General features: G+C 37.4%; 1 protein-coding gene across 2 annotated transcripts; it reads right to left on the bottom strand.

Annotated features, from left to right (window-relative positions):
- Positions 1-505: 505 nt before the first annotated feature.
- Positions 506-11987, bottom strand: LOC148912136 (sideroflexin-5-like). 2 transcript variants are annotated; one of them, XM_089028561.1, is made up of 15 exons: positions 11904-11987; positions 11072-11140; positions 10182-10259; positions 9198-9224; positions 8397-8451; positions 6733-6758; positions 6488-6541; positions 5908-5964; positions 5731-5796; positions 4373-4463; positions 3493-3608; positions 2857-2942; positions 1897-2014; positions 1368-1481; positions 506-832 (listed from the first exon to the last, which is right to left on the bottom strand). In XM_089028561.1, the coding sequence occupies exons 1-14, from the start codon at positions 11985-11987 to the stop codon at positions 1404-1406; spliced, it is 1005 nt and encodes a 334-aa protein (XP_088884687.1). In that variant the 3' UTR covers positions 506-832; positions 1368-1403. The 2 variants fall into 2 exon arrangements, with proteins under 2 accessions (XP_088884687.1, XP_088884688.1); XM_089028562.1 differs by having other exon boundaries at positions 1372-1481.
- Between the last annotated feature and the right edge of the window lie 2653 nt (positions 11988-14640).

Here is a 14640-nt window from a genome sequence, read left to right as displayed (position 1 = left end):
TTTGGGTAAATATGGTAGAAACCCGTGGAAGTTTTAATTTTTCTTTGGGAATAAAAGGAATCAAAAAGGGCCGTGAGCGTTCCGTGTTTTAGTCACGTCGTTTTCCCGAGCATCATTTCTTTCTTTCATAGAATCAGTATTCTTTCTCACGACACGAAAAGAAGCAAGCCTCAAAGAATCTAACACTTTCAATGCCTTTATTGTTCATTTGTCAATCCCTTTATTACTTCTTTGTTTCTTGGTGATGGTCAGGGTGTTGATGGGGCATTGTGCATTCACTCGCACGATATTATCCTGAAAATGCGTAGATCAGGAAAACACAAAAGAAAAAACAGCTTTTTTCCCCGTAGGAATGTAAGATTTCTTTTGTTTTATCCTGTAAGACTCGTATTCAAGGTAATATTGAAAGTTGGTCTTGGGTGTGTGTGTTTCTGGAGGGTGGAGGGGGTGGAGGGGGGGGGGGGGGAGGTAGGGGAAGGGGTTACACATATAATGACGACTGAGATTTTGTAAAAATCATTTTAATGAATTCACTTTGTTTTGGCAATTTTTACAGTCATTATTATTATATCAAGACCCGTTTACTTTTCCTTTCAGGTTGCTTTACCTTTAATTCTTTACCCTTCTGTATTGTGTCTTTTGTCAAATTTTCTTTCACTTTCTTACATTCCTTTTCTCTGTTATTCATTTTACTTGTTACTCCCATTTTCTAGTTTCCTTTTTCCTCTTATTTTTTTCATTCATTTTATCTCGTTTCTCCTTCCTCTCTGATCCCTTAACATTTTTCTTCAATTTTTTCATCTTTTATTCTGTCATCCATCTTGAAGACCACCTGCAAAGATCAATCAACAGAACAACAAAATATTAACTTTCTTTATCAGAATTACATGGCTACAGCGCTTCTCAATTAAAAGCGCGAAATCGTACAATTTGTCATTATGACGAAGTAGGTTTTGGTGGATGTCATTCAAGGCGTTTCCATGACATTCCATAGGCACATGCCCTTGAAAGCTGTTTTTTTCCGACGTTGTCATGGAAACACTTTGATTGACGTCCACCAAAACCTTATTTTGTCGCGATAGAAATTTGTACGATTCAGAACCGTTGATATATTTTATAATCTTCGACAAAGGAAGCATGTCTAGGTGCTAGCTTACATGAACATAATTCGAACAGAACAAAGAACATATTAAAGAGAACAGACAACAAAAAATATAATGGAATAAAATGAAATGGAATAGCCATTAACATATAGAAATATAAACCTTTGTATCTTAAAGAACCGACACTCAAATGGCAAAATATTCTCACAATCAACTATTCACTATCTAAAGAATCGATTCTGAAAATATTGTGTAAAGTTTTACCAACATTTCTTGACGTCGGTGCCATTCGTTGATTATTCAAAGTCCCTTATTGTAATACAACATAGTCTCCAATGTGTTGGATTGTATTTCTGGTTCCAAATCTGTTGTTAATATCTGTTTAAAAATATCAACATGCCAAGGTCAGATTTTTGAAGGATGCATTGTTTCCCATTTCAGACCACGTGTCATTCCCTTGAGTATAAATTCTTTGTTTGAGTTGTATCAATATTCATGTGTCTTTTCATGTGCAACTTTTAAATAAAGAAATTATACTTAAGGGAACGATAGTATGTACTTGTACAGTGTAGTGTTAGGATAGTATGTACTTGTACAGTGTAGTGTTAGGATAGTATGTACTTGTGCAGTGTTGTTAGTGTTAGTACAGTATGTACTTGTGCAGTGTTGTTAGTGTTAGGATAGTATGTACTTGTGCAGTGTTGTTAGTGTTAGGGTAGTATGTACTTGTGCAGTGTTGTTGGTGTTAGGATAGTACGTAATTTGGTATGTATTTTGTTATATCCTTTTTTACCTGGGATTCTTGAGGAAACATTGCAATTGCAAACGGCAGTGCAATACCGAACACGACAACACACACTGCGGCTTGAACCGGTAAATGGAGTTTGGGACGGATTTTCAGGAAATGAGTCCTGAAAATTAACATCATTGCTTATCAATCGGAGGTGTAAGTAGATGTGATAATATTGCAGTATTGCAAGGGAGTTTAAGTGAGGAGGGAACTGGATGTACAGGAGAGCGTTGGTAGGGAGAGGGAGGTGGGAGGTGGGAGGGGAGAAGAGAGAGATGGTAGGGTGAGGTGGTGGAGGGGTGAGAGCGATAGTATGGAGAAAGAGGTGGGTGGGTGATGGAAGAGAATGGGATGGGAGGGAAGAGATGAGAGCCATGGTAGAAAGATGGAGGTGGGCAGGTGAGGGAAGGTGATGGGAGAGGATAGAATATGGTAAGGTGAGGGAGGTGGGAGGGTAATTGAAGGCAGTGGGATGGGATTTGAGAGCAATGAATAGGGGAGAGCGATAGTAGGGAGAGACAAGAGGGAAGGTAAAGAATCAGAGAGGGAAGAGAGGAGAGTGATGGTTGGGTGAGGGCTGGAGGTGGGAGGGTGAGGAAAGGGGATTTGAGAGGAGAGAGATGGTAGGGTGAGGGAGGTTGGAAGGGAATGGGAGAGGAGGGAAGAGAGAAAGAAGGTAGGGTGAGTGAGAGAGGTGAGAGTGAGGAATGGGAGGAGAGGGAAGATAGGACAGCGATGGCAGAACAGAGAGGTGGGAGGAATTGGGAAGGGAATGGAAGGAGAGAAAAGAGAGAAGAGCGATAGTAGTGTAGGTAAATTTTGGAGAGTAAGGAAAGATGATGCGAAAGGTTGGGAAACAGAGGAGAGGGATGGTAGGGACATTTGTGAGTTTTAACTTAGCTGTGCCCTGACTTTCATCCGTCCTGACGCTGGATAAACCTGATGTTGAAAATAAAAATTTACCTTTCTAATGGTGCCATAACCAATGCTGGTATAATCAAGACTGGTGCTGGTAGGAAGATCCTGGTCAAAGCTGTCTCAAATATTGCCTTAGGAACAAAAAAAATGTAATAAATAAATAAATCTAAAATCAGGGTTTAATTTAGTTTAGTTTATTCGTCACAATTATTGTATTAATTTTACAAAACATAAATCATATAAAGAAAGAAAGAACTGTTGTGTCCTGAAAAGGAAACAGGACTCACGTCCCAATTATTGACATCCATTCCCAAGAAGTAGAGTGGTTTGCAATAATCTATGAAACTATTGAGCATAGATACAATATGCAATGTTTTGGAGCACGTTTAATCCAGGTACACAACCATTGCCCATAACCACAGACAGCTGTTCTGAAAAAGTGATGTAGAAATGACTTCGATGCAAAACTGAGGATTCTAAGGAAAAAAAAAAAAAACATGTCTGCCGTTGCAATAAAAAATATAATTTCATTAAAATTGCAACTTTTTTCCCCATTTGGTGGCCTGGAAATTCATAATTTTAAGACAAAAAGTATCACCTCAGTTTTACAAACTTTCTAGCGAGATAAGTGGTGCTGGGAGGAAGAAAAATATAAGTGCTGTATGATAGTCGTCAACATACATTTCTTGCAGCCATTTTTGATGTTCCTACAATGTTACCATCCTTGTCCTTTACGTCAATACCAGTGAACAGCTCCTGGTTCCTCATTAAGACTATGTTACAGATGTTGGCTGTAGCTGGAAGCATGGATAAATAATAAAAAATGATAGATTAAAAAAAATCCGTCCTTGTTTTACTAGGGTAGCACGTAATAGCTAGTGGCTAACAAACTGGTGGCCCTCGTTCCATGATCAAATTGGAATTTAGAAGTTGATTTTTGAGGAAGGAGGAAAACTGGAGAACCCGGAAAAAACCCTTGAAGCACAGGAGAGAACCAACGAACAACTCTACTCACATACAACACCAAACCAGCAAGACTTGAGTCTGGGTCGCATTGATGAGAGGCGAGCACTCTCCCTGCTATGCCACCAGTCGATAGATAGATAGATGGGAGAAAGATAGGGAGGATGGGATTGGTAAATAGGTTGATGGATTGATGGATGGATGGAAGGATGGATAGAGAGAGGGATGGAGGGAAGTTTAAATTGTATGGATGGGCCAATAACAGAAGGGGACAGATAGATGAGCAAGGTGGCAGATGAAAGGAAATGAATGGAAGGGGATGCAAAGAATGGATGCAAGGCATATGAATTAGGTTGAAGGAAGAAAGCAATAATAGATGCATGGTTGGATATATGGGATGGTGTGATGGAAAGGATTAATAAATGGAACTTATGGATGCACGAATAGACAGATTGAGAGAAGATGGATAGAAGTAGAGACTTATGAGTAAATGTAATGAATAGATGGATGAATGGGAATGATAGGATGGATGGATGGAAAAATGAATGGGAAGGATAGGATGGCTGGGAGGAAGGGTACAAGGATCATACAATCTTACCTGTTGCAGGATATGCCACCAATCTCTGAGCAAGGCTTTTTATCATTGGATTTGAGAAATTTGTCTTTTTTATCAAGTTACTTAAGCCAACCTGTTATAAAAAAATAAAACTGATTTTAAAACACTTTTAAATAATTTATGTTAATTCAAATGAATGCAAAATTATATTTTAGTGAGCTAATAGACTCTCTTTACAATTCAGTAGAGTACAAATTAGTATAATTCTTTGAACACAATGATAGTGGTAATGATGGTGGTAGAGGTACTAGTGATGGGTTGGTTTAGTCTTGTTTGTTCCCTTGGGAACATAAGCCTGTTATCATTGTCCTCCACCTCACTTTGTTCTCTGCTGTTTCCTTTGCCTCTTCCCATGTATTGTTTGTGATGGGGATGGTGATAATGTTGGTGGTAGGGCGATGTGGTGGGTTGATAGGGATGGTGATGATGATGGTGGTAGTGGTGTGGAGGGTTGGTGGGGATGGTAATAATGTTGGTGGTAGGGCAGTGTGGTGGGTTGATAGGGATGGTGATGATGATGGTGGTAGTGGTGTGGAGGGTTGGTGGGGATGGTGATGATGTTGGTGGTAGGGCAGTGGGTTGGTAGGGATTCTTATGATGATGTTAGGGTGGTGAGGTAGGTTGGTATGGATTCTTATGATGTTTTAGATTTTTTATAGATATATGTTTAATTTTATAGGCTATAGGATTTTATATAATATAGGTTTTAGTAGTGCATTTGAAAACGTATGTTGAATTTGTGCTTTACAAATGAAATTATCATTATTATTATCATTATGTTGGTAGGATGGTGTGGTGAGATTGGTTGGTATGGATTCTTATGTTGATGGTAGTAGGGTGGTGTGGTGTGGTGGGTTGGTAGGGATGGTGATGATGTTGGTAGTAGGGTGGTTTGGTTAATTGGTAGGGATAGTGTTGCTGTAGGGGTGGTTTTGTGCTGTGATGGGTTGGTTAGGATGATGCTGGTGGAAGGGTGAAGTGGTGTTTTGTTGTTAGTGTTGATGGAAGTGGAAAGGTGGTGTTGTGGGTTGTTGTAGGGTGATTAACTAGAAAGCATCAGCTGCTTTAATCACCCTACACTATACATACTTACCACAATTTATCATTTGTAGTATAATTTATTAATATATTTAATTTATATAAATATTTACTAAATTGTAACAATTAATTGATAATACTAATTGAGTGTAAATAAAAGAAGTTAAAAGAAGAAGTTGAAGTGTGGTGTTGATGGAGACGGAAGGATGGTGTGGTATGGGCTGGTAATGACAATGGTGATGGCAATGGTAGTCATTACTCACTGGTACTACAACTAGGAGAATTTTGGTAGCAATACTCACAGCTATTGTAACAGCGCTAGTAATAGCCCCTGTGTAACTCAACAGAAATTTGCTGATTGGAGTTGGCTACGGAAATAGAGTTAAACAAATTCAAGTTGGAGGCAAGATATACCAATACAAGAGAAAACATCCAAGAAACAAATTCAATAGCACATGTAACTGTCATATCTTACCAACCTTACTGGCATTTCTGTTGGAATAGTTTACAAGGGCATTGTGGCTCTGGTTAATCCACTGTACAAAAAAAATGTAAAAAGCAAATATATTAAAGAACAGTTATATATATAAGCAGATAAAAACGTTACAAGCCAGGACACTTTTCATGACATCAAGGTGTCTATGTTGGCCTCTGTTAATCATCCGTCAATCAAAGAAAACCTTAGAAATTGGACAGGCATCTAGTCCTATTGCAGATTAATTATTACTAGACTGATTCCATAACTCATAGTTTTCCCTCGAAAGAATGCGAATGGAAATGATCCAAATTAATCTTTAATTTGGACAGGAAAGAGAATTTGAAAATAATACAATAGTTGCTTATATGGAATTATAGAGTGATGATACAATTGAATTAAAAATACCAATGATATCAGGAAATATTATTTTTGGCTAGTAAATAAGAACCTGTTGAAAACCTTTACGCAGCTTGATTTTTCACTAAATATCAAATATATAAGGGGAAAACAGTGGTTCTTTCATGCACGTTTTGAATATGGTATTTTAAAATAATCATAAATTCAGATTGATTGACACATACCTGCCAAAATATAACTGTTTTAAGACTAGGTGCCGGAAGTAACATACCAACAACCTGAAAAGGATGATAATAATCATTAATATTACATAATAATTGAACTATTAATTAAAATGAAACTATAATATTATTAGCAAATTATGCTATTGTCAGTGTGCATTTGACTGTCATCTTCAAACTATTACTTCACTATGGTTAAGTGAAGCGTAAACCACAGAAAATAATAATGATTGTTGAACAAAACTTACTGTAATGGTTCCAAAGGGAACATATCCTGCAAAAAAAGTATATTCATATTCATTGATAAATTTTTTGTCAAGAATGATGAATATATATATAGAGGTCATCAAAAAATCCAATACTTTTGTATCTCATTTGAAAAAAACATTGAATTCTAGTTAGAATTTAGAAGTTGATTTTTGTGGGGGGAGGAAAACCAGAGAACTTGGAGGAAAAACCCTTGAAGCACGCACAGGAGAGAACCATTGAACAACTCTACTCACATATGACACCAAGCTCGACAGGATTCTAACCTGGGTTACGTTGGTGAGAGGTGAGCACTCTCATCCCCACCAATGCTTCCCATCTCATAATATTTATATAATTTATCAAGGAATGAAAACCTATGCTCTTAATCAAAGTCAAAATCAAAATCACTTAAATAAATACATATAATTAGCAAACCTAGACTCTGTCATATCAGATGTGATTAGGCCACATGTCTCTCTGTCATTTTCTAGAGGAAGTATTTCCTTGATTTGCCAGGAATTTTTCCCAGGTATTCTCCCATATATGGACTATACGGAGCTTCTTGTCATAAACAGGGTATCCAATTTCACTCAAGTTCCAAGTTCTTCCTGAGTTTTTCCTGTCATATTCAGGGTTTCTACTTTCATATTGGCCGAAACTGGTTATTATGGTCGTAAAAAAAAACGATACGTGAAATGACATGATAATTGAAACAGGAACTCAGTGCAATAAATTATATCTTTTGTCATAAACAGGGTCTACAAATTTGAGTTTTTTTGTCATAAACAGGGTACCCCTTTCAGAATCCCAGCAGAACACCCCTACCCAAATTCTGGTGGAGTACTCCCCCCCCCCCCCCCCCCCACCCTGGGAATTATTCTTTACATCTGAACTTCAAGACTGGAAGAGTGTTACTGTGCTATGAGCCGTACCGTAAAAACTTCCACAAGTTTTTGGTTTCTTTTTGACAACTTCTGGACAACTTTGAATCATGCTCTTTACCACTAACCAATTAGGTATCAACTCTTCTCTTTGACATTTTGATTTCATCACATCAATGTACGAACTCAACCTATCACAGCATCAAAGTGAAGTACGGATGCTCCAAGTGCCTTCAACCCTACAGGTTATAGTGTGCTATCCCCACAGTCATTTTGAGCCAATTCTCACAGAGATATTCTCTATTTGATGATTTAACTTTTGACAAGGATCCTGAGTTGACAGCATTTATCATTTGGTGATTTCTATAAGGGTTCAAATCCCGTTCAAGACTCAGAATTTTTTCCGAGTCTTTCAACTTGCAGCTGCATAAGTTGCTTGATATACTTCGAGGATCAGCTCAATTTGCTCCATTATAACTGCAGTTCAATATATATGGTTTATATATATTCTCATATACATATATTGAATATCTCGGCAATGAAAAGAGATATCAAAGAAAAGTAAAGGCCGTTCTTTATCTATTTGATAAGGGCTTTCAAATCAGGAAGAGAACCTGTAAGCTTGATAGGCACTTAAATTGGTTAGTGGTAAGAGTACCATAATAACAATAGTTACAAGTTGTCAAAAACATGCCCAAAAGAGAAAAATTTTTTGGAAGTGTTTACTATATGTTGGCATGCAGCACATTGAATTTTACTGAAACGGTGAAATTTTTGCTGACCTGACATCCGAAAAGGCATCAATATCTTTTTATTTGTATCTGGATGGATAATGGCCTGAAATGATAAAAAATTACAAAATGCATTAATTCAGCCTGAATGTAATTTAGGTAAAGTTAAAACTGAGTCCAACCAGTCAGCTGTTTCACCACCAGACAGCCTCAGGGGGGACCCCATCCTGGTTCAGGGTTATTGGCAGGGTTTGCGTTCAGAAATCGTTCCCCTCCACCCACCTCTCAACTTGGAAGAACTAAGGGTGTGATGGTAAGTATCTCCACCTCTTAAGGTGGCCCCTAAGGCCCCCTCATCTTATCACTACGATGAGTTTTAATAACAGTTTTATAATACACATTAAAGATATGAATCAAGTCAGTCAGTGGGTGAGTTGGACAGTCACAGTCAGTCATTAGAAAGTAGAGACAAAGTCAGTCTTATTGCCCATGGGTCACTGCCAGTAAATCAATCAGTCATTCAGGTAATCAGTTAGTCTGTCAATCAGCCAGTTGGTAGTCTGATTGGTCATTAAAAAAATAAATCAACTTTGTTTAAAAAGGATAACACTAGACACTAATTCAACTGATAAACTGGTGGATAAGGGATGGGGCTGCCATTAATTTGGTCATCCAAGCCATCTAGCCATTTGCAGATGCAATTTCAAAGGCAGCACCTTCTCCTCAGCTATCTTATCATCAGCTAACCCTGAGTGCAGGTCGGACCAGTCAGTCGGGCGGTTAGTCTTTCAGTAATCTTCTAAAATACATTTATACCCTGATGATAAAGAAAATTAACAGATGGCAACATACCTCCTTGATTCTTTTTGCTTCCCAAAGCTACAGTATGATGATAAATATCAAAATTAGGATGAAATCATAATTATTTGAATGAGCATCATATTACAAGATAAATATAAAAATATAAGAGGATACTTTTCGTGGAATTAAGTAGGGAAGAAGGTCAATGGGATTCAGAAAATTAATTATCTTAGTGCACTACAACAGACTATTTTAATAGACCTTTTTCGAGTTCCAAATCACCGCTGTGTTTCTTGAATACAGACTCATTTACTCAGGCTTAGCCTCCATTTTGTGTAGAATATTCATGTGTCTCAGTCAAGGTCCGTCGAATTTCAAAGTGTTTGTATTGTTGGAGTTGTGCATCCTTTACTTTACCGTTGATATTTGTGAAAAATTAAACACTGATGCGAGGCTAACCCTGAGTAAATGAGTCTGTAATCAAGAAACACAGCGGTAATTTGGAACTCGAAAAGGGTCTATTGTAATGTGGTTGTCAGATGGTGCTTGGTGTATTGTACCAGGTACCAGCATGATGGGAAGGGCAGTTGTGGCAAAGGGGGGAAGGAGGGGGGTGGGGGTCTACAGATGAGCCAGCTCCCCACCAATCTAATGCATAATCTAAACCTACTAATGGTCTATTACAGATCCTGTGCTCTAATTGGCTGAGCTATGTGTGGTCTATAGTCTATAAGAGACACCCACTAATATCTAGTAGTGAAAAAAATGCTGGTTTTGAGAACCAAATCACCTAATTTCAAATTTATCTGTGTCCATTTATTTCACTGATCAATAGGTTGTCAATAATGAGTCAATAATGCATGAGGCTAATGACTCTGACTGGTTTCTTTATAACAGTTATGTGATTTTTCCTGCAAATGGCCTATATATTTCCCACATGCTGCTGTGATGTGTTCCTTGGTTAGGGAGATATGAATACCAAATGAATTTACTGTTTCTTTGCTATGTTATGCTTGTTGATAACAGAAACTGTACCTCTTTATCTGTGACATTTTTATTGTGAAGTCCTTTTTGGAAATCATTCAGCAGTTGAATGGAATGTTGCAGTTTGGACTGAAATGAGATAAAAAAATCATTACTAAAGATAGATTAAATAATCGATTGTTTATTTATGTATTTAAATGATAAATTGTGTAAAGATTAGAGTATACAAAGCAGTGATGAAATGCTAATGGTACTGCCAAGGGAAGCAACCCAAAAGTTTGGATAAAATTGGAAATTTTCCACCAAAGTTTCCTTCCATGGATTTTGCAGAATTTTCGTGCCAAAACATTTGTTTTGCCTTCAAGCTTTGTTACTTTAGCAGAAGCTAGTCTTGCTAACCCCCTAACTCCCTATTTTAGTCAATTTGCGCACTTGATCACATATTGGCATGTTAACTGCACAATATTAAGGAAAAAAATATTATCATTATTATTAATTTTTCAGTTTAAAATGGCTTAAAAAGCAATGATTTTTTGGTTAGAGAGAAGGTACTAAGTGGCTGTCTAAGGGAACTACACTTCATCTCCCCCCACTACACCCCCCCCCCCCCCCCCCCACAACACCCCCTTACTCCTCTTAGTCGTCCCAAATCAAGGATCCAAATTTCACCAGAAATGAAGTTTCCAAATGTTTTGTTCCACGTTACATTTCAAGTCCAATATGCATTATGGGGGATGTGAATGCAATCAGTGAATCGCTACAAGAATATCAAAAACTTTTTCTGCACATTTTAATTTTCTGGCATATTTTCTTCGATGCTGACATCATTTGCATATGAATTATGAGATACATCTCTTGGTAAAAAAACATCCAACATGCAACAAAATCTTCACCTTTTTTTTTGTCTTACTTTAAACATTACATATGTATCATATCATTACCTCTTTAGTAAAGAGAGATCGAGGATCTGTCACCTCAAAACATCGCAGTAGTCTTCCACTGTATGTTTTCTATTAGTATGCAAGCACATGTTAAAAACATTCATTTTTACCAGAGAGAGGGGAGGGTGATGTGGTTGGTTTAATGATTTAATGATTTAAAAGCCCAATAGCCCAATAGCCCAATAGCCCAATAGCCCAATAGCCCAATAGCCCAATAGCATAACAGCCCAATAGCATAACAGCCCAAAAGCATAACAGCCCAAAAGCATAACATCCCAATAGCATAACATCCCAATAGCATAACAGCCCAATAGCCCAATAGCACAACAGCCCAATAGCCCAATACCAAATCTCATAGCACAACAATCTAATAGCACAACAATCTTATAGCACAGCAATCTAATAGCACAGCAATCTAATCAATCCAATAGCACAACAATCTAATAGCACAACAATCTAATAGCACAACGATCTTATAGCACAGCGATCTAATCAATCCAATAGCAAAACAATCTAATAGCACAGCAATCTAATAGCACAGCAATCTAATCAATCCAATAGCACAACAATCTAATAGCGTAGCAATCTAATAGAACAACAATCCAATATCACAATATTTCAGTAGCACAATCATCCAAAAGCAGAATAGCACAAAAATCAAACCGATCAGCGCTTCCCTAAATCAAGCCAAGGTATGCTCTTGCAAAAGACAATATTTTCGCTGAGAGAAATATCACGCATGTGATTGAAGCTATTTTCAGACGTACACCGCTCATCTATCGGCATTAATTTGCGTATAAACTAAAATTGTTTAATATCTTAAAGCATCTACCTGGTCAAAGCGTTGTTTTGTTAACGAAAACTGTGGATAACCAGCACTCGGTTGAGTGACTCTCCTGCTCGCTTGGTCCGCCATCTTTAAAACACAGGGCTCCCAATGGATGGGATTGTTTGCTGACCACAGGAATCCCAATGGATTGGGTCGTTGAAGCGCATCGAGCTTAATTAGCGTTAAGCATTTGATGTCGGCCGAAGCCTAAGGGTTAGGTTATTCGGCCCCCAGACCGTAGATGATTTGACTCCTTGCTATGATCAGGAGAACCGAAATTTCGCTTCTGTCTCTGAGCAGAAAGAACCCATGGACATTCTTTTCCATGTGGGATGGGTTGTAAAAACTCTTGAGCATTGCGTTCTGAAAATTTATGCGCAACTTAGCCTTCAAAATCTCAGTTCCGGTTTTAAACAAAAAGCGGAAACCAAAACCGGAAGTAAGCATCTCTTGGGGGATCCGTATGCGCATGCGTAACTAGGTTTGAGTGTCATCTTCAACGCCCTCTTTTTGAGTGCGAGAGAACAGCCTCGAAAAACATTTTATAATAGAATAGAATAGAATAGAATAGAATACCTTTATTTAAACACGATAAAATTTAAAGCTAAAAGCTTGTGGGGTCGTGCATAAAATAAATTAAATAAATAAAATATAATATAAGTATGAATCTGTAAAAATATAGCTAATTAACTTAGATAACTTTAAATATCTTATATATAATTCTCACACACATTCACATACACAAACTGCGCAAGCTATTAGACCCGCCAGGGGCAGAAAACACAGACAAATGCGGTGAACACCGTGTCAATAGGCATTCACCTCATCTGAACAGCACCCGCCACCCATAGCGAGTCCAACAGCCCGCGCAGTTACATTCACTCCATAATAAAAATAATGTTACATATATACAAAGTCCTTTTTCTAAAGCGAGACGTCGAGGCAGTAGAGTCAAAATTGAAATTTATAAAATAGTCCTTGGCACTGAGCTGTACTTTGATGTCCTTAAAATTTGAATGTGTTACCTTATCAATATTACAAATTATTAGATTCCATAGAACTGAGCCTCGATACACCAATGAGTCCTTTAAAAATCTGCTTTCAAACCTTGGAATTGCGAGAGTTTCATTTCCGCGTAAAGAATATTTACTATTGCGCTTTATAAAAATACTTTCTGATAAAGATTCTGGTAGACTACGATTGCTTGCTTTATGAAAAATCTTAAATATTTCTAATTTATAATCTAACTTAATTGTTGTCCATTTGTCAAATGCAAGTACATCAGATGACGCCATATCTTTGGGTAAATTGAAGATAATCCTAGCTGCCCTACAATGTAATCTCTCAATGGAATTGAAAATTTCTGAATTACAGCACGAACCCCATAAAACTAAGCCATATTTTACAGAGGGCAAAATTACTCTAAAGTAGAAGTTCCGTAAGATATCCTTAGGTAGAAATCTTGAACGTTTTAGCAGTTCTAATTTGTTGACAAAGTTCTTCTTTAGTTCCAACGCATGTGGTACCCAACTAAGCTTGTCGTCCACAGTCATACCCAGAAGACGCGTTTCTGAAACGTATCGTAAAACTGAGTTGCCCAGAAGCACAGGAGCTAACGGTCCAGTAATGGTCTTCCTGCTAATTATCATCACTTCGCTTTTTCCTGGATGTGGTGTTAAACGGTTGACCAAGCACCAGCTATAAACTTCTCGTAAGGCTTTATTGAGATGAGAGACAGCAATATCTGCAGATTCGCCGATACAGAAAATTGTTGTGTCATCTGCATACATATACGACGATCCTGAGACAACAACAGATGGTAAATCGTTAGCAAATAGTGTAAAGAGTGTTGGACCTAACCTAATAATATTTTATTGAATTAATAAAAAGATGTCTAGTAAATTATTTCATAGGACAGCAATATTACATAAGATGGTTGACATGGTTTTTGGTCAACTTCGAAAGCTTTCCATAATGAAGCCACATCGACCACGTACAAAAACCACGGACAAACAAAGTCATTAGACTCGCCATAAAGGATCGACCATTGCTGATGTTTTGCTCTGGTTTTTGTTTTTAAGATGTCAAAAACCACAAACTGTACATAATCCTTATTTGAAAGGGTTACAGGAATGCATAGCTATATTCTTTTCATTGAGATGGAAAAACAATCAGGGATAAGGCATGCAATGAGCTTAACATTTGACGTCACTAGAAGGGTGTGTTCAGTCACATACAAAAGCATTCCCGCCCCCTTTTGCTATTTTCTATTATACTTAATCTTATTATAATGAATAGTAAACAAGTAAATTAATCCTAACTGGTATAATAAAAGAGATGGTATTTCAGTGTAATTCAGTTAACTAGTTTTCCAACAGCTTACGTTCAAGGACAGTCGAGTTTTAACATTTCCAGCTGTTGAAGAGAGTAGAGGGAATGATAAAGTTGAATTATTTATCAATTTTAGAGACTGATTTCTGGAAAAGAAGTGACAAAGTTATTCAAACTTTACCCAACAAGCGTCGAATCAAATAATCGAGAAACACTGAAGTATAAATTGTTTTTGGAGTGGAAAAAAATGTCTGGGCATCGCGAAACAAAGCAGCTTTACACGAAAAGTCATAAACGAAAGACAAGAAGATTCAAAGGTTATGAAAAAGAAATGGATAAAGCCTTTGTTTTGATTTTCCATAATATTCTAAGACTGAATGAAGACGACGAAAACCAAGGACTCAGATAT

The sequence above is a fragment of the Actinia tenebrosa genome, unplaced genomic scaffold (genome assembly GCF_029948245.1).
Source record: "Actinia tenebrosa isolate PJP-AT-01 unplaced genomic scaffold, QUT_ActTen_1.0 PGA_scaffold12__29_contigs__length_12842862, whole genome shotgun sequence".
Taxonomy (NCBI): domain Eukaryota; kingdom Metazoa; phylum Cnidaria; class Anthozoa; order Actiniaria; family Actiniidae; genus Actinia; species Actinia tenebrosa.
Note: the sequence above shows the minus strand (reverse complement) of the source record. Positions and strands in the feature narration are given on the sequence as shown.